The sequence below is a fragment of the Mirounga leonina genome, unplaced genomic scaffold (genome assembly GCF_011800145.1).
Source record: "Mirounga leonina isolate KUSES-001 unplaced genomic scaffold, KU_Mleo_1.0 Mir_170, whole genome shotgun sequence".
Lineage (NCBI taxonomy): Eukaryota > Metazoa > Chordata > Mammalia > Carnivora > Phocidae > Mirounga > Mirounga leonina.
The window spans coordinates 30,818,530-30,842,249 of NW_023270433.1; the positions used below are offsets into that span (position 1 = coordinate 30,818,530).

At 45.0% G+C, this 23,720-nt stretch overlaps 1 protein-coding gene across 2 annotated transcripts in view; it reads right to left on the reverse strand.

The window, feature by feature from the left end:
* NR4A3 (nuclear receptor subfamily 4 group A member 3) overlaps positions 1-22,979 on the reverse strand; it is a 35,856-nt gene extending 12,877 nt beyond the window's left edge. The window contains exons 1-7 of one of the 2 annotated variants that reach the window (XM_035016213.1): positions 22,806-22,979; positions 21,771-21,842; positions 19,528-20,492; positions 15,255-15,384; positions 14,618-14,790; positions 4,441-4,640; positions 2,176-2,354 (exon numbers count right to left, since the gene is read on the reverse strand). In XM_035016213.1, coding sequence (XP_034872104.1) covers positions 2,176-2,354; positions 4,441-4,640; positions 14,618-14,790; positions 15,255-15,384; positions 19,528-20,490 — 1,645 coding nt within the window. In that variant the 5' untranslated portion in view covers positions 20,491-20,492; positions 21,771-21,842; positions 22,806-22,979. The remainder of the gene's footprint in view (positions 1-2,175; positions 2,355-4,440; positions 4,641-14,617; positions 14,791-15,254; positions 15,385-19,527; positions 20,493-21,770; positions 21,843-22,805) is intronic. The other variant, XM_035016212.1, reaches the window with a different exon arrangement.
* Positions 22,980-23,720: the final 741 nt, after the last annotated feature.

The following is a 23,720-nucleotide window of genomic DNA, read 5'->3' on the forward strand; positions in this document are numbered from 1 at the left end:
CGGTGAAAGGAGACAGTTAGGGCAGATAAATTGGGGACTTAAAAACATTTGACAACCACAACTGTGCGGAATGAGAGTGATCTGAAAGAAACCATTTCCTGCCCCACCTCACCACCTAGTTTTTCACAAGGAGGCCTAGAAACAGGTGGAAGAAGCAGAAGAAGAGAAGTAGAAAATAAAAGCCAACTTCTAATACTGCCCAGATTCTTCCTAATTTTCCTGAAAAAGAGATTTCCTTTTCATGAGTTCTTCCTTGTGGCTTAGGAGCAGACAATTTTGGGATGAGTTTTCTGATGCCAGTAGCCCAGCTGATCACAGCCCCACCATCAGTGGAGCTTCCTCCAAAGTCAGGATTTCCTGGGAGCCCATATTCAAATGGAAATGAGTATCTGCAACAACGCACATTGCTGTTTCCCAGACATCACCTTTTCTGCCATTTCCCGATGCTTTCATACATTTCAACCCCCCTCCCAACCAGCAAATCACAAAGTACTGCAAGGTGCAGAAATGAGAGAAGAGGAGCTTATTTTTCCTGTGGGTATTAACCACAGCACCTAGGACAGCTCTGCCCAGGCCGGCAGGACCGGGGGGAAGGGACTGGGACTACCCCACGAAGGACTTCGGGGGGACGGGGGGTGGGGGGCTGGGGGCCTGTGCCTGAGCGCTGGGCGAGTGCAGCTTCATTTCTTCAATAATACCAGTGTCCTCCTTTGAGCCTCTCAAGCATCCAAGGAGATATTCCCCAAACATAACACCCCCTAAAGCCACCATCAGCTTCCTCATGCCACTGAGTTTGATTCTGGACTCCCTAGGGCTTTCAAGGGGGAGGGGCAGGCATGTGCCTACTTTAAGGGGGTCCCTGTCACCACCGTTCCAGGATGGAATGTAGGTGGATCGAGTGCCTCTTCCGAATCCAGTTTGGCTACATCACAAACCTACTTTCCCATAATCCTTACTGCTGCCTCATAGAATAGGTGTTGTTATCCCCATTTTACAGATGGGGAAACTGTAGTCCAGAGAAATGAAATGCATTACTGAGTAGCACACACGTATTAAATACAGGGCCCCAGATTACAACTTGGGGGTGCTGGATTCCATAGTCCAAGTGCTTCTGCTATGCCAAACTGCCTCCTCCCTGAGCAGATCTCCACATAAAGGGCGGTGAGCCGGGCAGCAGTAACTGCAGGACACACAGCAGGCTGGCGGCAGAGGTGGGACTGGCACCACCTTCTCCTAATTCCTTCTTGGTGTTCTCTGCACTGAGCTGCCCAATATGTCCAGCTGGGGACTGTCTGGCCCTCACGTATCCTGGGCTCATCGTCATCTATTAATTTCTACTTAGTGAGTAAAACAAACATACAAAGATGTAAGCCTCATTGGCTCTCCTCTTAAACCACAGCTCCTATAGCTGCTCTGGCCTTTTTCCTCTTATTGGTGCTCAAAACCAGCTGTCAGGGTAGCTCTTCCTAAAATGCAAGCCTGGCTCTGATGCTCCCCTGGTCGACACTTTCCACGGATCCCCACTGCTCCCCGAATGAACTCAGACCTCCTCACTGATGTGTGAAAGGCTCTTCATGCCTCGCCCCACCCTTCCCTGCCAGGCCAGTCTCACTTTCCAGCACTCTATTTTTTTTTTTTTTACTCATTTCCTTCCTGAAACTTATGACAGCCATATACTCAATGGGTTTAGCAAATTTTTATGTATCCCTAGAATTCTCAGTCCTTCCATTTTAGCCTGGAGATATCCTGTGCTTTTATTAAGGACCATCCATGCTTTTAACATGTTACCGCTTTTGAGAAGCACAGCCCCACCTTTGTACTCACTCCCTCGCCCCACCATGGCACAGCACCCTGTCTCACATGCATTCGTGTGCATGTTCTGGCTCCTCCAGGAATGTGTGCTATCGTCTCCGAAAACCCATGTGAGCAGAGTGCTGAGATCAGTGAGCACTTGTTGATTCACTGGACTCAACACTCATTTCCATAGGGATGTGGCAACATGCTGGTTTTATTTACAGCAAGCCAAGGCTGGCTCTAAGTGGCAGTCATTTCCCCAATCTTCTGGTGTGTGTGTGTGTGTGTGTGTGTGTGACAGCCAAAGCCAGAATCCACCTTTAACACAGGAAAGGAGAGGAAGGGGGACATGGTCACTTCGGTGGCCAGGGTGGTGCTTACCTGTGATCATGCTCAGTGCTGACAGGCATGCTAAGGCTTGGATATCAAGGTTCAGGCTCTGCAAACTTAAGGAAAAGTCTTTAATGGAGTCGAGCCACTCCCCAAATCCACGAAGGCACTGAAGTCGATGCAGGACAAGTCCATTGCAGAACACAAACTTATCTTCAGCAGTGTTCGACCTACAAGACAAAGTCATAGGGGTGGGAGATAGAGACACATTAAATGGGTGTGTTCAGTCTGTCCAACATCAGAACACAAAGGCACCTAAACAGCCATGGGACAGTGTTCAGAGTTTGGCCTGGTGCTATAGAACCTTCCTGGATACTCTTGATAGACAAGACTGTGCTCCTGGGATCACCCACCACCGCCACTTGTCTGCGCTGTCTGGGTGAGTGGCAGCCCTGGGGAGCTGGGGGGCTGGGTGGGGAGCCCCTGCTCTCTTATTACTCAAATCAGGTTCTGTCCTGCCAGGGATGGGACGCAGAGGAGCATGCACTCTGGGAGGATGGAAGTGAAGCCCCAGGCACCGCCTCTTTCTGTAGTGAATGCGAGCTTGTTCCCTTCAGGGCTCCTTGGCCAGGACTTCTCCCTCTTATTCTTAAATGTCAAAAACTGATAAGACCCGAGACTAGACACTACAATTCCACTGTGCAGACTCTAAGAACACCAAGTCCTTGCAACTGCCAGAAGTCAATCACAGAAATAAAAAGGGACGCAAAGTCAAAGTAGGCGTTGTTTTAGGTCTCCTTCTGTACTTTTAGCAGTGGGGCTGTGGAGGGCTATTTCTAAACCTGCCTGATAGTTTATATTATGTCCATCATCATCTCGTTCCTCTCTCATGAAAAGTGCCCTGGAACACCAAGACGTTACCACTTAGCCGTGGGGCCTGGGAGACTCCTTTCAGCTCTCCTTTTCCTTATCTATAAAACAGGAATTCTGATTACTACCTCCTAAGATTGTTGTGGGAATTCAATAAAGGATCTGAAGGCCCATGCACAGGGCCTGGTACTTAAGAGGAGCTCAATGAGTGTTAGGCGTAACTAATTCTGAATTCTCTATGGTCCTTACTTAAATCTTACCTTTCCTTTAATTTTCCAATCTCTTGCTACATACTTCTCTCTTTCAGCTCATTGTGCTAACAAGTTAATATCTCTTGATTTGGGCTTCTTGGATGAGTAGCTTTATTCATTCATTCACTTAGCAATTATGTCCTTAGCACCAGGTATATGCTGTTCCTGGAAGCAGGCACTGGAGAAGACTTGGTGAGTAGTGCGTATGAGGCACCCGCCTACATACAGCGCATCCCTTACTTAATCCTTTGCTGCCTGCCTAATGGAGGACAGTCCCCTTGCTGGCTTGGCTTCTGTGCACAGCAGACTGGCTGTAATTATGCTAATGCTGACTCCCTAGATGTAACTCCACCTCTGTCTCTCCTACAGATCCTGCCACAGAGGCACACGCAGGACAGAATGGTTCAGCCTTAGAGTTTAAAACCTGGACCTCAGGCTGCTGGCATCAGAATCATGGGAGCATGAGTTAAAAATGCAGATTTCTGGACTTCTTCCCAAAGTAGCTCCAAACCAAAATAGCTGAGAATGAGGCACGGCAATCTGCACTTCAAACAAGAGTTTCTGGTAACACTGCAGGAAAAGCTTGGAGAGAAGCTTGGATCCCAGGTTCCAGCTTTTTGGAAAATCACTGCCTCTCTGTCTTTGGTGTCACTGAGTAGGATACATTGGACCAGATCTTTTGATCCAGAAGCTATTCTCTTGGAGTAAACATTGGGGGTTGAGAAGCTGTGGGAACTCTTTAGAGCCCCATCTGGCGTACTAGAACAGTCACTCGTTAAATAGAAACCCATGAGGTAAATGCAATGTTCAAAACAAATACTCGCCTGCCAGGAAATACCTTATGCACCATGAGAGAATCTTCCTAGAATCGCAGAATGTTGGAACTGCCCTGGGCTTCAGAGATCAACAGATCTAACCTCCTCGTTTCACAAAGCAAAGTGAATTTCAGGGGAGGCTAGTGACCAGCTCAGGGTCTTACAGCAAGTCCATGTTGCAACTGAGACTAGAACCTGGGAGTCCTGGCTCCCAGGCTAGTGCTCTCACCCACGGCCCAGATTCACTCACGCCTGACCATACTTCCTATTTCTTTCCTGAGCAAACTTTTCATCGATGACTCCGTTACAAACACAACACAACTTCTTCAAAGCAAGGGGAGAACTTAAAAAAAAAAAAAAGATAAAATCATCATAATTACCTGATGGAAAGTCTGAGAACAAACAGCTCCAAAAAGGCTGATTCTATAAGTAACGTCTGATCTTCTTTGGGGAGATCAGTAAATCCGGGAATCTTTTCTGCCCAGCTTCTGGACACATCGATGGAGGCTGTCAGGAGATTGTAGAACTGTTGCACGTGCTCAGCATCAGTTCCTGCAGCGGCCTGTTCAGCGGGACAGTACTAGAAGGCAAACCACAGAGAGCCTCATTAGCTCAGTTCCACGGGGACGGCAGCCCCATTTGCAAATAGGCTTTGCCAAGACTGTCAGTGCCTAAATCCTCATTTTTAGGTCCCACGGTTATAAAACCTTTTTTTTTTTTTTTTTTTTTTGCATTTAGTCTCATCTGATTCTCACAATGTAAACAGAGCAAATTTTGTCACCTCTTAACAGACAAAAGAAATCTGGTGAAGTCCCATTAGTGCAGTGGTTTTCAATCCTGATGCAAGACTGAAATCAAGTTTAAAAAAAACACCGTGTCTAGCTCATCCGCACAGAGATTCGAGTTTAACTGGTCTGGTGTGGGGGACTGGTCTTCAGGAATTTCAAAGGCTCCCCAGGGGATTCCAAAGAGCAGCCATTGTTGAGAAGAACCATTAGCCCAGAGGTTTGTGTCCAAGTAGGCCTCCAGGGTCTACTGATTCCACCAAAGCACAGCTCTCTCTAAGATGCTAATTCGTCCCCAGATGCTAAGTGTAGTCCCCAGACCAGCAGCACCTGGGAATGTGCCGGAAATGAACAACTTGGGCCCCGCCCCAGACCTACGGAAGCAGAAACTCTGAGGGTAGGAGAGACTGTTTTATGGAGATCTCCAGCTGATTCTCATGCACACTGGAGTCTGGGAACCACAGAATTAACCAATAGGAGAAGAGAATGATTTTTGCTTGCTGCGGGTGGATTTCTGTGAGGTAAAACAAACCAGGCCGGGGAGGGGGGCGGTGTCTCCTTAGCAGGGCCCAGGCAGTCATGGGCCATCAGACTCAGGACTTGTGGCAACTTAAATTCATGAAAATTAAATAAAATATAAAGCCCATTTTCTCAGCCATCCTGGCCGTATTTCAAGTGCTCCAAAGCCATGTGCGGTGTAGAACATTTCCATCACTGCAGAAGATTCTACTGGATGGCGCTGATCTAAAGGATCCCAGGAGAAGAAAGATACAAGTAGGAATATAGTCCTTGTCCAGCTTTTGGATGTTCTGGTAGAGTCAGGGTTTTGCTTGAGTCACTGGAGGAAAAAGTCTTTCCTGCTTTTGGCAGGAAGATTGATATAGCAAGACAATAATTAAGGGACAACCAACAATACAGAGACTTAAGAGATCTGCAGAAATACTCATGTACGTATGTGCCCTAACGCAGCCTTGGGTGCGTTTGTGCCTTTCTCTCAGTTCCTCCTGGGGTATGGATTTTAATCTGTATTTTACAGATGAGAAAAATGAGGCTCAGGGGGACTCAGGGAGGCTAAGACTTTCCCAAGGCACACAGCCAACAGTGGTCCAGCCAGGACTTAAACATGGCCCTGTGACTTCCACTCCTACACTTCCTGGCTGTTAATATGTCTGATGCTCCTAGCTGGTAGCCTGTGGCATAGTTTTAAAAAGCATCTTGCTTTGCTCTAATTGGAGGTCTCCGTGTGTGTGTTTGGTCCCATGTTTTGTCAGCAGCCCAGTGACTGGCATATAATTGACCCCCAGTAAGTTGTTGAATATCGTGCAGTGAAAGAATAGGCAGGGGGGTGCCTAGGTTTGTCACAATGCCCTAACCTGGCTGGCGGAGGAACAGCCAGCAAGCACCAGGTGCTGACTGAGGAACTACTTAGATAGGAGGAAATGAGGCACTTGTCTTAACTGGGTCTCTTTTTTTTCCCTTTGTGCTCTCCCAAGAGACATCATGAAATAACAAAAGACACCATCAGACAAGGGGCCCAGCTGCTTTAATCCTAGGTTTGTCCAGACCCCTATTTTGTGAAAGAATGTAGCTCTGCCTGTAGATACCTGGGATAAATTATTTCGCTTTTCTAAGCCTTGGTTTTCTCCTCTGTAAAATGGGGATAATACCCTCCCCAAGATTCTGTTGGAAGGATTATACGTGATGATATACTTGAAGGGCCCGACATAAGGAAGATATCTAACAAATTACGACAGCGATGATACTGATAACGATTATGATCCTTGGAACTAACACTGGCCCTCCACTTCCATATTTATAAAATGGGGAAAGGGGTTGAACCTGAAGGTTTCTAATTCTCAGCCCTGACTTTCTAGGATCCTATAACATCAGGTCCAGTTCAGAGTCCTGGCTCCTCTTTCTCAATAATCCCACCCAGGCCTTGGATTCTATGAAGCCCTGGATGTTTCTGTGCTGTGATCGGACTCCTTGGGAGCAAAGTCCGGGAGAAGGAAGCAGTCCTCCTTCCCACAGATAGTCAAGGATGGCGGCATGATCCTGATGTCACGACACATCCCCCTACCTCCTTTTAGCACATACACTACTAACTGGAAGAGAGTGGAAAAAGAGATTTTATTTAACTGTTTTTTTTTTTTTCCCCCACTTTCTCTTCTTCTATGAATCTAATTCCATATACTCTCCAAGGACAGGAGGAAAATGAGAGCAGAACCCCCTTTAGAAAGCCGGCAGCACTACATGTGAAACTCCCGAGTGGTATCTGGAGTAGAGAAAAGAAGGTTGGACCAGGCAGCAGGTCATGGGGTCCTGCTCCAGGCTCTGGCATTGACTTGCTGTGCAGCCCTAGCCAAGTTACTTAACTTATCTGGAGAAGGAAATGACCAGGCTATCTGATTTTTAAGATCCCTCCTGGCTCTTTGCATTCAGCTATCTTTCTGTTACTGATTTCTAGTTTAGTTGCATTGTGGTTTGATGGCAGACATTATCTGTTTCCTCTTCTTTTAATTTTGTTAAGGTGTGTTTTATGGCCCAGACTATCAACTATCCTGGCGAATGTTCCATATGATGGCTCTTGCATTCGATGATTCTAAATGTTGCTAATCATACCAGGTATGATGTTACTGCCTAGAATTTGACACTGATTCAGCATTATTTTGTCTTAAAATAGTGTGTTAAATGGAGAGAAAAAGACCAAAGGTTGTAAACTTTTCCCTGGGAACGGGACCTAATAGCCCATTCCTGCATTGACTTCCCTGAAACCATGGCTCACAACTCAATAATCTCTCTGCTTTCAATATCTGCTCAGAATCCTCCAGAGTGCTTAGCTTCCACCCAGCATCCTCTGCAGGCCTCCGTCCCTGCTGGGCTCACATTTCATGCATCCTGCACACAGGGAGATGTAGACCCTGCCTACCCTGCATGTGCCGTTGTCTCTGATGGAGTCCAACAAGGAGAAAAGCCAGCGGGCCTGGCATGCCAGACTCCAGCCAGACCCTCTGGGCTTCACCTGCAGTGATTCTGGTCCACGTTCCAGAATTCTGGGGCCAAACGGGATTCAGCCTCAATTCAGGTGACCAGTGGGTCAGCACCCAATGGTAGGGGAAAAGACCAACCAAATATCCCCTCTACTGAACATGATTTAAAGAAACAGAACAAAACATTTTGGATCCTTTCTCACCTGGCCTAGCAGTTTTTATCAAATCTCACCAAGGAATACTGGATCTGGGGTTAGAAGAATCAGATCCCCATTCTCTGCTTCTGGGCTCCCCTATATCACTCTGCCTCTGGGCTATGCAGGTTTGGGGTTCACCAGAGAAAATATGGAAATATTCATTTATCAATCATTCCCATCGAATTTAGGCCAAATAGAGAAAGACTTTAAAAAATGAATCTTTTTTACTGTTTAGGCTTTTTATTCCAGCCTATGTGAATTATCCATCCATCCAAAATATGGCTTTACCTGTAGTCAAAGGCACAGTATTACATTTACTACCATTTAGAAGAGGCTACAGGTAATGTCCGATGGAAGTTTCTCTGAATAACCTAGAATGAGAATCTAGAGCTGAAAATATCAACAGAAGTTACTTAAACGAGTCTCCATTTTGCATATAGCAACACTATGGCCGTGCAGGTCGACTTCATCAACAACCCTAAAGGGCCTAAAATAAGTTGTTCGAATGGGAATTAAGTGAGACCCTCCGTGAATGCCAGCCCTGGGACATTCGCAGTGTGATGTTTTCAGAGCAGAATGGAATCTGGTATTTCCTCTATCTCATTGCCAGTCCAGGCTGAATATGTAAAATGTCCTAAGAAACTTTTATCTCCCCTCAGAATGTTACTTTTCCCTGGGTCTTTCTATTTCTTTATACATTTTAGATGTGATCATTATATGAGCCAGACTATGTAGATATATTCCTAGGTTTTTACACTTTAAAAAGTGACACTTAAAAAAAAAAAAAGGCAACAAATATGTTCTCCCCCTCCCCCCCAGCCATTTTTCTTTTCTAACCACCTCCCCTGCTAAAAAACAAAACAAACAAACAAAACAACCGACTTCTCCTCCCACTAATGACGTCACAACAGTTATACCTTTGCTCACTTTCTCTCTCCTTCATGCCCTGTCCACTGCACGCAGGAGGGCAGCGTCCACTGTGTCCACTCTTTAACAGCGTGGCCACTGCTATGGAACACTGCCTGACACCCAGTAGCCATTCGATAAGTATTTGTTAAACGACTTGGTTACTTTCTGAAAATTTATATGTCTATCCTCATTCCTTCTCAGTCCCAAGAAAAATCTGGGAAACCGGAGATTTGAGGTAAAATTGGATTGTTTTTATTAAACTGTATTGGTGGTTTTCAAACCTTAGTACGGCAACAAGTCACCCAAGGCACTTGTTAAAATGCAGATTCCTGTCTGCCTCCTCCCCCCCCTCCCAGTTCTGATTCAGTAGGTCTGGGTGTGGCCCAGGACTCTGAATTTTTAAGCAAACACCCTGGGTCTTCCTGGGCACCACACCACCCACAGTGGAATTATAGCAGGGGTAATGGGCAGAGGGACAGAGAATGACAGGGCTGGGAGAGATCATGCAAGTGCATTTAGTCCAATCTCCTCACCATTCAGACAAGGGAGCTGAGGCCCGCTGTGCACAGGAGCTGGCCTGAAATCATCTAGTGCATTGTGGCAATTTGAGAGGGTCTTCTGAGTAGCTTCATGCATCCATTCTCTTTGCAGAGCCTTTATACTATTTACTTTGTAGTCTAACATGTGTTCGCCACCTTGTTTCTCAGGCTATCTTGTTAACATATTTAAATGACATTTGCTGGTGCCTGGTTTTATCCAAGCAGCATCTCTTCTATTTGGACTCTGCTACTACCCTAAGTGACACCAATTACCAAGAAGCATCCCAGTTTCCTGAAAAAATACTTGAAATGACCACCTAATGAGGACGTTAAGTATATTTTCTCATTAGTAATTATGTAGGCTCTGAAGCCAGGCCCGGTATCTATATATACTTGTATTGCTAAATTAAAAGCAACTGTGGGGCAGAGAATAGCTACATTTCGAGGAGCAACAAATCAAACGTGACATGTTTTGACTGCACTGATATACAATGATCTGAGCTCACTTTTGAAGGAGAGAAGTTTGGCCCAAGGAGAAGTGAAGGTCCCAGAGCCAGGAACACTTCCCAGAGTGAGGAGCCTCTCTTTCTGGCCTCCAACACATGCATGCATTCATTCCCTCTGTGACTTGGAACGCAACTCCTCCACCTCGCTTTCCCACAAACGAGGAAAACCACTCACTCACGACCTTAGAGGCACACATGCCGGACCACGGTTAGAACGTACCTATCTGGCAAACATTGTCTCATTTCTCGATTTGCCCGATTCATGGGGAAAACTGGCATCGTCAACAAATTGTCTTGGTCAAATCAACTGTCTGACTCAAACCCTACAGGGCAAATTCTTATTTAAAATGTAATAAATTATGGACACACACTAGAATGTTCACATTTGCTACCACTGAAGAGTGGGATTAGTCAGGAATAAAGGAAGAGGAGACTTTCATTTTTCACTTTGTCTTCTTCTAAATGGTTTGCCTTTTAAAAAAACCAGTGGGTATATATTACTATTATTATAATTTTAAAAACCTAATAAAGCTTCTATTAAAAAAAAAACAGGGGCACCTGGGTGGCTCAGTTGGTTAAGCGACTGCCTTCGGCTCAGGTCATGATCCTGGAGTCCCGGGATCGAGTCCCGCATCGGGCTCCCTGCTCGGCGGGGAGTCTGCTTCTCCCTCTGACTCTCCTCCCTCTCGTGCTCTCTGTCTCTCATTCTCTCTCTCTCAAATAAATAAATAAAATCTTTAAAAAAAAAAAAAAAAACAACTAGTAGATTTGCGTTACAGAGACGTGGCAGTATGGTGAAATAGGAACTCAATCAATACCTTGAGTGATGAGATTCAGATCTAGCACTAACTCTGCCCCTGACCTTAGGCAAGACCCTTAAGCCCTGGAAGCCTCTGTTTACTCCTCTGAAAATATGGCGGTTGGATTAGATGATCTCAAAGTCACCTCCCGTTCTATGCGAATGTATAGAAGGAGAAGGGATTATGAAAACTGAGTTTCAATGAATGACCTTTCTAAATAAATGATGGAAACCATAACTTATAGCACATAAAGCTGTGGCTTAAATGAAATTATGTAAGAACATATGTGATGGTGCCTAGCTCAAAGTAGGCACTCAAATTCATTTTGCTTCATTCATTTTATGGTAATGTTTTTAAGAGAACAAAGCAAGTTCAATCTTGTTAAATAACTAGTTACTTAACATATTCACATACACACACACATACACATATATATCTAAAGTCATATAAATAGAAGATTACTTGCATTTAGGAATAATGAGGTAAACCTCAGAATCGTAAAATCTTAAGAGTTGGAGGGAATTCAATATTCAAAATAACTTCTCTGCTTGTGAGAAATCCTGTTATGTGTTCTCCTTAGTTATTTCGTGTGTTGATGAACTCATGCTTCCACAGCAGCTCTTGCAGCTAAGAGAGCTCATCCTTATCTTCAGAATGAGCTGGAAGGGGCCCCCCTTCTTCTTCCTCTAGATCTGCCCTTGGGAGCAACAGTCCTCTTTCCACAGGGTAAAAAAGTAACCTAATCCTGCCAAACCTTCCCTCTTCCTGTCTAGATATTTTCATTTCCTCCAATCATCCCTTACAAATTTCCAGAAATGGTGTGTCTCCACATCCCTCTTAAACTCCACTTTGGGAATGGACTTAACCCTTGGAGTGTGGTCTCATAGGACAGAGCCTGTGGGACCACCCCCACTTGGTTCCGGTTCTATATTTCTATTACTGCAACCTAAGGTAATTCAGCATCCCTTCCTTCCACCACACATATTTTGTTGGTTCATACTGAGAGTGTATGGAATGAAGTCCCAAGATCTTCTTAATGTGAACTACTGATGGGCCAAGGCTCTCCCATGTTTTGAAATTCTAAATGCTGAGCTTCACATTTATTTTTGTTAACTTTCTTCGTGATGGCTTCAGCCCATCCTGTTCCAACCTGTCGAAATCACTCTGAATGTTGATACTGACATCCATCATATTAGCGATCCCTCCCAGATTTCTGTCATCTGCAAATGTGATCAGCATGCCTTCTATGCCTTCATCCAAGTTTTTGATGAAAACTCACTGTATTTTTAAAAAGTCTTTTAATTTAATTGATTTTGGTCCAAGTTTTGATAATTTTGTAAAGCTATCTAAAAGCAGGAGAATCCAAGTTATGAGGTTCAACCTGATTCCAAAACAATGCAATTAAAATAAACATGCTTTACAAAATTGAGCAAGGCCCCCAAAGGTAGTATCAATGTGACCCAGACTCTGGCATGGTCAGCCTGCTATTTTGGACAAAGCTAACAATTAAATTGGATAAATGTTTGTTGATGAAGATGATGACTCTAGTCTAATACATTGAATAGTGCAGAGTCAAGCAAACACACTGGATTGATTTTTCAGTGTGGAGACAGTTCCCAGCTGGGACAATTCAAAGTGCTGGGGAGGGTTTGCCACTGAATGACTAATTAGGCCACGTAGACCAATAATTGGATAATTTGGGGCCAAATAATCACTCTGGGGGCCTCAGTTCTATGGACTGACCATCAGTAGCGATTTCCAATGCCCTGGAACAACGTCAGACTGTTCTACAGGCTTGGCGTACGCAGTGTGGTGCAGCTTCATTAATTCAGACAAATTGCATAAGGGGAGGCCCAAAGTTGCTTCAGGGAGGAGACGTCGTTATTTCTAGCACCCACTCTCATTGAAACCAGAGACACTGTGAAGCATGGTATTGAGGAACACAGACTTTGGGGTCCAACACACTTGGCTTCTAATTCTCTCTCTGATAAATATCAGCTAGGTGACTTTGGGCATGTCACTCCTTTAACCTTTCCCAGGTTTCATTTCCTCATCTGTGAAATGGATGATAACACTCAACCTTAATGGTATGGCTACATGGACCGTGACATGTGTAGCTTTCATACATTCAACAAACAGTAAAGTAAGAAAGGTCGGTCAGGGAGATACATGCACAGGGCACTGTGCTAAAGCTTTGACAAATATCATCTTATTGACTCTTCTTCACAAACCACCCCAGGAAGTAGATATTATTGTTTTTACTCCATAACACAGATGAAGAAACTGAGGCATTCCAAGGTTTAATCGGTTGCTCAAGGTCACCCATCTACTACATGACGGTGTTGGGATTTTCATCTAGGCCTGCATGGTTCCACAGCCTAAGCCCTTAACCCCTGCATTATTCTGTTAGACTATTATTTGAGACTTGACTTTAGTTAAGAGATGCTACTTGTAATCAGAATAAGAGTCCTCAACCTTTGGTGCTAAGGGTCTACCATGCTTCTCATTCGAAGTCTGGTGATTAGGTGCGGAGAGGAAGCTTCACAGCCTATAATGAGAGTGAGGATGAGGGAAGAAGGATCGCAGCGGGTATACAAATCACCGCTTCATTTCCGTCAACATTGCAACCTAGAAGGAAGGCACATAGCAGACTCACACACACACACTCTTGGCCAACTCCTCCATCAGAAGTCTGAAATACTGATTAGACCTGGGGAGGGCAATCTGGTAGTAGCTGCCAAGCCAGATCCACCAACTGAAGATCCCAGGACGGGCCTTTCTCTCTCATCTGTGTGCAAACTGTGTTTCTAAGTTTTCTTGTATTAGAGAGGGGGTAGCTATCCTCACAGTTCACGGTTGTTTAGATGGTGAAATGAGACAACAGACTGCAATGTATAGCATGCAGAAATAACTCAATAATTGTGGTCTTTTTCCTTTCTTTCCCTCTCTGGTGAGACCCCTTCCTAGAAGTTTGCTTTTCTAAGTCTTTTTCAAAACTGCCCTCCAGTAATATTTATACATTTGCTCCGAAAAACCCTTCTCATGGTTCTCCTCCGTGTTATCCAGATTTCTGGGAATTTTCAGAGTTCAAACTGATGATATTTTACCACATCTCTTAAGAGATACAAATATTGATATGCTTTGGTTGACTTAAGTAACAATACTGGTACTCATTTATGGTTTTCAAAACCATCACTCCTGTGTGGCTGATGTTCCAAACATCCCTCTGGGGTTAAATATTATAATCATCTCCACAGTAGGGATGAGAAAGCCAAGAGTGGGAGCCAGGTGACACTGGCAGGAAGTAGCAGAAGCAGCGTTCCATCCGGGTCCCCCTGACACCTCCCAATGTCAAGACCAGAGCTCACTCCTCTCCATCAGTGGTCTCATCCCTCTGAATAAGCAGCAGGTCAATCAGTGCCAATGCAATTGGGTAAACTGCTGAAGGATGACTTGAGGCTCACCCAGATGGTTTGATCACAATATTAAAAAAGCACTAGTCACTTCCTTTAAACCACAAAAGAAATCTACACATTGTAATTCACCTGTGCAGATTCTCATTGGCACAATTACCAGGAATCCTGCAACAATGGTATGACAGGTGCAGCACTGTCAGGGTCATTTGTTAAGGCATTTAGAGATCCAATAAGGCAAAAATGATTTGGTGCAATGGATGCACCAGAATTGCTAGATGAAGTGAGAAATATAGGAAAGGTATGAAAACTGTTTAGTCCAGTGCCAGGCGCAAAGTCATTCAATCAACTCATGTTACTAGTATCATGAACAGAGACCTGATCATTCATTCGAAAAGTAGGACATCATAAAACTTACTCTGGAGTAATCGAGATCTCTGGGTGTTGAGTCTGTTAAAGCTCGGACAAGGGCATTCATCATACAGATCGGAGGAGAAGGTGGGGAGGGCTGAGAAGGTTCCTGCTGTAATGGGCTCTTTGGTTTGGAAGGCAGCCGACCTCTCCTCCCTTTCAGACTATCTGTACGGACAACTGATGCCAAGAGAAAGAAAGAAAAAATGTCTTCAAAGATATCCATGAAGAGCCATAAATCACAAAAAGGAATCAAAACACATTACAGTTGAGCAATCATTAACAAGACCAACCATTTCAAAGTGGCAATACGTTCGGAATTATATCCACATAATGATTTAATGAGAGTTGAAACAAGCAGCACAAAAGTCACCCATACTTACATCTGGTAATGAATTAGCCCTAAAAGTCTCCTTCTTAAATAGAACAGAGATGTATGTACACAAGCTCTCTATTGATTTTGAGAAATTAGAATTAAGTAGTCCTCAGCTATTTTTAAATGGTAATACATACCATAAAAGTAAAATGTTGGAAAGAAAGGGAAACTAGGAAAATTCATCCTCCCAACATCAATATTAACATTTTTTTCAGTGATATCTGAGAATATGTATAAGCAAGCTGAATAAAAAGCATTGTACCCATACCTTCTTTAACCATGCCAACACTGAGACACTTCTGAAATCGACAGTATTGACATCGGTTTCGACGTCTCTTGTCTACAGGGCAGTTTTTATTTGCCAGGCAAACATATTTTGCATTTTTCTGAACCGTTCTCTGAGAAAACACAATACAGAGATAGTCAACGAATAGTTTCTGGAAAGAGGCAGGACCTGACAAGATGTATTTTAATTACAATGTGAAAAGCGACAGTGCAATTCGTATAATTAGATAAATTTAATTTCCTAACACGCTAGCCTGCAGGAAAAACAATTTTATTAGTGTTAGCTGCTGACAAGGAAAATCATCTCGGATTGTTCTGAAGCAAGTCTCAGGAGACACCCAAGTCTGAATGATAAAATCATATCTGAAATTACCAGGTCAACATATCATACCTTGGAGGATTAGATTATCTCCACTTCTAATATCCCTTTGGGAACAATTTTCTACTTGTTCCACTCCCCTGATTATTGCTGACCTTATTAAAATAGAATCAAAATTATCTGGGATGTACTTTGTGGGCTATCACTATTGTAAGTCAAATATCACAGTAACTGGCTTTGTTCCCCAATAGAAATGAAATCATAAAAAGCAAAATCAGGACTTGACTAGTTAAGACATATAGAAAATGTTTTTATGCAACAAAAATCACTGTCACTTGATCTGCCTATCTCACTTATTTTATCTTCGAGATATTAAGATAATATGTATTAAGAGAACATTCTCTTAAGAGGCTATGTATGGTAAACTGGTTATTTCTGATTTTTGAAAGCAAAATCTTAAAATTGGTTACTAAAAACCATTATCACATCTGAAAAAAACAAACAAAAAGAGTAAAAAAAAAAGAAGGAAATGTGAGAACCATAAATTTTCAATAAAAATTCCTATTAATAGGTTATTTCATAAATGACTATTGACATAGACATCAAAATAGCCATATTGTAAACAACACATCATAAACCTTGGACTTGGATATAAAATGATGTTTTATTCTTCAGAATCACATATAATTTTAAAATAACACATGGAGAAATAATGAAGCATATTTTATGCTCCAGATTTTAAAAAATGATTGATTTTTAAAAAAAAAATTTTAAAAACATTTGTGCAAGTGGATGTGTATTTACCACTTAAGGTGAAATTATTCAGAAATTACCTGAATCTATACAACTCCAAATAGAGCAGACAGTTGGAATTTATTTGGTAAGCCTGGGCTGCATGAAAGGAAGAAAGAAAGAAAGAAAAGAAAGAAAGGAAAGAAAGAAAGAAAAGAAAGAAAGAAAGAAAGAAAGAAAGAAAGAAAGAAAGAAAGAGAAAGAAAGAGAAAGAAAGAAAGAAAGAAAGAAAGAGAAAGAAAGAAAGAAAGAAAGAAAGAAAGGAAAGAAAGAAAGAAAGAAAGAAAGAAAGAAAGAAAGAAAGAAAGAAAGAAAGAAAGAAAGAAAGAAAGAAATCCAGATAATTTGGGATTGGTGATCTATTTTGGGTCCAAAATTCTAGATTTACTTTTAATCTTTTCCTTTTAGCAATTCTCAACCCCCATGTATTAGTTTTCATCGTATCACCTTTTAATTTCATTTTAGGGAATGGTTTCTAAACTGCCTCTGTGACTTTAAAAATCTACCAAAGCCAGATCCATTTAGTTTAAAATGCAAAATTCCAAAACACAAACATATCTCTGAGTTTCCTGCATTTAAATTCTCAACAGTCTGTAAGGGTAGGAAACTTATGTTTCCTGAATGAAGATCTCTTTCATTGGACATGCAGTAATTTCTAAAACTCTGTTTCTTGCCATCATCCTCAAGGCTATATGCCAGTTTGAGTGCTGGTGGCATTTTGCTTCAGGTATACATCTTCCCAATAACCCGAAACCTTCCTCACATTTGTGTGTGCCTGCACAGTTTAAGGACAGGGAGAGATCGTTATGGTTCAATCACTGAATTCCCATCATTAACTGCACCTCATGTCACATTTTTAAAGAATTCAATTTAATGGTAGAAAGCCACTGGGTAAAACCTGCTCCTGTTCCTTTAATTAACAGATCTGTGGGGTGGTTCTCCCCCATCCTACCCCCACCCTTTCAAGTATAGATTTGTTTTCAAGGCATTGCTGCAGAGAAGGGACGCTGTTGGGGAACAATTAATTGACATTTCTAGACTAGGAATGTATTACCACTCCTGTATTTTGGTTAACTCTCAATTATTCGGAGGTGATTATATTTGTGGGTTAATCGTACTTCTCTTAATTGTTTTTCTTTCTTTTATGCTTTTTGGCTGCCTGTTTCATTGCCCTTCAGCATTTCCACTGAAATACTGTGAAAATGAAATCTGCTACAGGAATGTGGTTAACTTGGAAAGAACCCTGGTAAAGCTTGAGCAGTTCAGACAGAAAAAAAAATGGCTAAGCTGAGGGTTCTACATTTAAAACATCATACTTCTGCATACTTCCTAAATGGCACTGACATATTGCGAAGTCTTTCCACAAGCATTTTCTCATTTATCTGCAGAATTTAATTAATCGCATGATGCCTAACCCCAGATCAAAAATAACTGTTGCTTGCTGGTAGGTATACCAAACCACACACATGTGCATTTTAATAAATACTTTGTAGTTTTCATTTAATAATGAACTACTGTTTTATGGCCCTTTAAAGATTATAAACTGTGTTCATAACTGCTTTACCTAATTTAATACTCATAGCCCTTCTCTGAATTTTATTCACCTGATTGGAAAACGGAAGCCTAGAAAGACATACCACGTTCAACGTCACGGATTGGTAGGTGACAGATCAAGGACTCCTATTTGAGTGTTCTGACTCTAATTTTAGCACACTCCCAGATATATCCTATTGGCCTCCCAAATACCAGTTACCCAATCAGCATCAAGCTTCCTGTTTCCCTCCACCCTGCGCAGCACTGGAGTCTAGGGAGTGGTTTTTGTGGGAGAACATTTGTGGGTTTGCAGATGCCTGACATAATGGCCAAGGGAGTGGGGAGGGTGGCACAGAATTAAGTGTCTGAAGACGTCTGGGAGTCAATAGCAAAAGTAGAGCGGCAAGAGAACAAGGCCTCTTCCCCCTCTAACAGTAGAAAGAGCACTGACCTCAAGCGTTGAAAGAAACCAGCTGGACCTGCCAAACATGCCACTAAATCACCCTTTATAGAATGCACCAGGCTTCTCATTCTAGGCTTCAGCTTACTCAGGGGTCAGACATGGAGGGAGGCTGAAGACCCTCCCACGGTAAAATTCTCCTTTGGGTCTATGAGGTAACCAACAGTGTCCACATCTGGCACTGTGGGTAGCACAGGGATGCAGTGGACTGGTGAGACCCCAGCTTCCCTCTTCTACGGAGGGAGCTGCCCCAACCTGCAGCCAGCCAGTTGCTCCTATCTATTCTGCCGTTGTAGATCTGCGAAGAGGGTGTATACTTTGGGAACAAGCAAATGTGAGTTGGCATCCTGCCTCCTTCTCACTGAGTGTGTGTCTTGGGGTAACTTGAATAACCTCTCTGAGCCTCCACTTCCTCATCTGAGAAGCAAGGATAACTAATACCTACTTTCAAGATACTCTTAATAAAAATAGCTAGTGGGGGCGCCTGGGTGGCTCAGTTGGTTAAGCAACTGCCTTCGGCTCAGGTCATGATCCTGGAGTCCCGGGATCGAGTCCCACATCGGGCTCCCTGCTCAGCAGGGAGTCTGCTTCTCCCCCTGACCCTCCCCACTCTCATGCTCTCTCTATCTCATTCTCTCTCTCAAATAAATAAATAAAATCTTTAAAAAAAAAAAAGCTAGTGGGTGGTCCGAATTCAATCTCGCCTCTGTCTGATTCTAGAGTCCCAGCTCTTATATGAGGATTAAATGAGATACAAATGTCCAGCGCCTGGCACACAGACCCCATCCCCTCAGATACCCTGCATGGACAGAGGAGGACTACAATGAGGCTTTTGCATTTTTTTTTTAAGGCCAGGGATCCTTTTGAGAATCTGCTGCAGGCTCTCTCCAGAAAAATGCTCATAAGGTAAAGCCAAGTCAGGAGGTTCACAGCCCCCTGGAGTCCAGCCAGGTGGGCCTCCGGTAATGGACCTCAAGTTAAAGACCCCGAAGAGAGTGGGTGTGAAGGTGCTAGGAAGGGCTACAGGAACGCACAGGATAACAATGCCACTCCTCGAAGGGGAAGAAGGACCCTCTTGGACGCTCACTTGAGCGGGTGGCAGAGGAGGCTGGCTGCAGAGGGGAGGGGCGCCAGGAGGAGGCGTGCGCTCACCTTGAAGAAGCCCTTGCAGCCCTCGCAGGTGCGCACCCCGTAGTGCTGGCAGGCGGCGTTGTCCCCACACACGGCGCACGTGCCCTCGCCCGACGACGAGCTCCTGTTGGGCGGCGACGGCAGGCTGGGGCTCTCGCCCAGCAGGCTGGACGCGGTGGGGGAGGCCGTGAGGCCGAGCGGCGGGAAGGCCAGCGCGGCCGCCCTCTTGGCCAGCGGCAGCCCGTACGGGTGGCCCTCGAGCGCGGCGGCCTGGCTGCTGGCGGCGGCGGCGGCGGCGGCTCCCAGCGGCAGGCTGAGCGCGGCGGCGGCCGTCGGGTCGTAGCCCAGGTGGTGGCCGCCCGCCGGGCTGGGCGCGGGCGGGTGCGGCGGCGAGGGCTTGAAGTGGAAGAGCGGGAAGCGCGCGGCCACGGTGGGAACGGCCTTCATCGGCGGGTCGAGCAGCGGGCCGGGAGCGATGCAACCCTGCGCCGAGGGCAGCGCGTCGTCCCACAGCGCCCCCGCCTGCGGGGGGAAGCCCGGCGTGGTGGGTGTGGATGGCGGGGACTGCTTGAAGTACATGGAGGTGCTGGGCAGCACCTCGTCCTCCGGGCCGGACGGGGGCGGAATGGACGGCTGCTGCGGCTGCGGCTGCTGCTGGTGGTGGTGATGGTGGTGATGGTGGTGATGGTGGTAGTCGTGCGCGCGGCCCTCCTCCATCTTGATCAAGGGCCGCGGCCCGGACGGCTGCATTTGGTACAGGCAGGAGGGCTTGAGTTCGTAGTTGCTCGAGTAGCCTTCCATGAAGGTACTGAAGCTGGGCAGGGACGTGGTGGCGGTGGCCGTGATCTCAGTGCTGCCAAGGTCCATGGTCAGCTTGGCGTAGTCGGGGTTCATAATCTCCGTGGTGTATTCCGAGCCGTAGGTCTGCACTGCATAACTGGAACCTGGAGGTGAAGGGCTATATTGGGCTTGCACGCAGGGCATATCTGCAGGACAGGGAAGAGGGTCCGTCAGAAGCAGGTCAGCACTCTCTCCTAGCTGACAGGTAGCACTGGATTCACTGCTCTCTAATCTGGGAAATGGGAGAGGAAGGGCCATCCCTCTCTCCTCTGGTAGCACAGATTTAAAGCTTCATGCTTTACTTTCTTCCCCGGGGAAGAAAGCAGAATCCCTGACAGACTGTCAAAGGGGCCATAGAATGCAAAAACCAGGCCTCCTGGGGCCCTCTGCCCACCTTCCTTCTCCTGTCCTTGTTCTCCACCAGATCTGGGAAATTTGATTCCTTCTTTCAATAAGCCCAGTGATGTTTTGACAAAGTGGTTTTTGAGCCCTATAAACTAATTGGGGATGGTCTCAGCCACAAGTTGGGAGGACAAAAAGAAAGCCAGTGAATGCTCTGTTGGTTTATTTTTGGGGAAAGAGGCCACTAGTCCCCAAAGTCACACGCATTGATTTAGAAATCTACGAGTTAGTTAACAAAAAAAAAGGTGTCCTACGTGGGACTTACTGGCCAAGGGAGACCGACATTCTAACATTTTATGAGTGCCAACTGAGCCTACCTACACACGTTGCGGTGGCTTTCTCCCACCCCCTCCCCATTTCTCCACACAGCTCACAGCCTACACAAACTGGACCCTGTTGATGACTTCAGCCAGCTAGGTGGAGAGGTGGGAACATAGGCCCAGGAAATGGACTCGGGGGAGTTTGTGCCATCTGCAAAGAGAAAGATCAGCAGCTGCAACAAAACACCCACCAAACGTGCTCTCTGCCACGTACAGTATATATATATATATATTTTTCCCCCCAATTCTGACTAATAAAATACATCAGTGGCTGTTTTAAGACAACAGTTTACAGCTACTGTATTAGGTGAGTTAGCCTATAAATTTTCTTATGACAGAAGAATTAGTACCTCTGCAAAAGAAAGCAGTTTCTTAGTAGGTTCAGTTTCTCTTCCAGTTGACTATGTGAACTCCCAAAGGGACTAGTAACCCGGATGCTTATTATTGTTCAGAGAGGTTGAGAAGGATGAGAAGGCCTTGAGAATTATTGGATCTAGTGGCTGATTTTTTTTTTTTTTTATCCAATTATTTCCTTTCTGTATGGCTAACTAGAAATGATAAAATGGGCAGTTTCTGGTGGTTGGTTTTTCTGAACCAGAGGAAAAGCAGATGCTTCACCTCCGTTTGGAGTCTATGGTATAGAAGTTGTGACTAATAAAAAAAAGTGAGTACTTCACATTTCCTTTGACATCTTTCTCTTACCCACATTTCCAAATCTGATTGAGTCATGCGTGTATGGGATGAAATCTTGACTTGAAAAAGGGTGATGAGGGCCTGTTGGAAGAAGCAGTGATAAGGAGAGGCCAGTTCAAGCCTTCATTTTCCAAGAAGGGCCTTAAAAACACTCACTAGTTTGAAGTTCAAGGATTACTTATCCTGCTGTCTTGTTGTTGGGGTGAAATGAAAGGCTAATGATTTAAAAGAAAGAACACTGCCCGATGTTCCATCTATTCTCCTTCCTTCAGCACTTCTACGATTTCTCCATTAGTCTTCTGTCATCTTTCCTTGGCAATCCCCATGCATTGCTCTTCTTTGTGTCTTTCTGAGGTTTCCAGCTAGAATAGGAGTTTGCTTGGAACTAAGTTCTATTTATCTGCATATATAGATTACACAGTCCAGGCACCTGGTATCTCTTGGTGATTACACAGTCCAGGCACCTGGTATCTCTTGGTGATTACACAGTCCATTTGTTCTCTTTAACAAATGCATAAAGAGGTGTCACAAGCCAAACCTGCAATCCTTTCTTTTGCCCAATTCGAATTTACTCCTTGGTTTTCAGCTCAAATGCTTTTCCTCTTTTCCTCTATCTGCGCTTTAATAATCCCAACCTCTGCATCAAATGATTTGGGTTTTATATACAAACATAAATGCTCTGTATTGCTCAAAGCGAGCCCATAACTTTTACATGCATAAACTGGATATAAAAGGAGAGCAAAAATGGAGACATTAAAATGTATAAAAAGATTCCAGTCTTTTGGTGTATGATATTTTTCTTAGGAAAAATATTTTTGAGAAATGCAACGCTTAATTTAATCTGGCTGCTCCACTAGGTAGCAACAGGGTGTGGTATCCAGAGGAGCTTCGTGCAAGGAAGCCACCTGTGCTGTGAAATGCGTGGCCAGCAGTCACTGTCCTGGCCCTGGGCAAGTTGAACAGCCTGCCTTCTGGGTGTGTGGCTCCCCCACCCCCACCTCTCCCAACTTGGGAGGGATAGGGGGGTCATGCCTTCAGACCTACCTGGAGGATATCTTGCGCGCTGAATGGTGGGGCTGTGGATCTCTCCAGCGGAGGCTGAGAGGGTAGGAGGCGGGGACGTCCGGCGAGGCGAAGCGGTGGCAGTGCTGCTGCCTGGCTCCGCTGAGGGTCCAGGCTCAGGGCCGGGGCTTGCCGGACTGCGCTCTTCCGCAGTACGCTCTGCAGGCACCGGGAGAGAGGAGAGAGCTCAAAGTGAGACCAGGCTGGTCGTCGTGGCCTGAGCTGGGCGTATTGGGAGAGGGTGGTTTGGTAGGGGGTCACTATGCATGCTACGTTAATTACAAAGAATTGTAAGGGCAAGGAAGCAGTTCTTAAGGTGAACGGAGTCCCTGGGCAAGAAGCGTCACACCGCCTTGGGGGGGAACCACAGAAAGGTCGTTAGGCACCCATTGCGCTCACCGCCGTTTTGTGGCACCCAAACACCTAGGCTAAAAATACGTGCATTCTGACATCGCCCAGAAACTGATCTCTCTAGTCCCCACAATTGGTTCTGAGCTCACCAAGTCAGGAAAGCCAAAGAAAGAGCACCTGAGGAAGAGTTTCGACGAATTCGAGAAGTCAGTGAGTGTGCACGAGCGTAAAATAGCCGTTTTCCAACTCCATTGCTCCCCCTCCCCCATACAGAATTTACACGTTGCATAGGAAATGCACAAGGTCCGGAACGAATGCGTGAATGCCCCGAGGAATTAAGAAAGTCTGCGCTTTTCATTCTAAATGCTAATGGAGCTTCGCTTCTATTAGCCGCGAGTTTTGGGGGCCAGGGGTCAAGCAAACAAAAGGGCACAGTGGAAATAGGCCCGCGCTGGAAACAAGGGGACAAGGCAGTTGGAGTTCCAGGCTGGTGGGGTGGGCGGAGGGAGGCCCCCTGCACCCAGCAGGAGGTATCCCTGAGGGTGG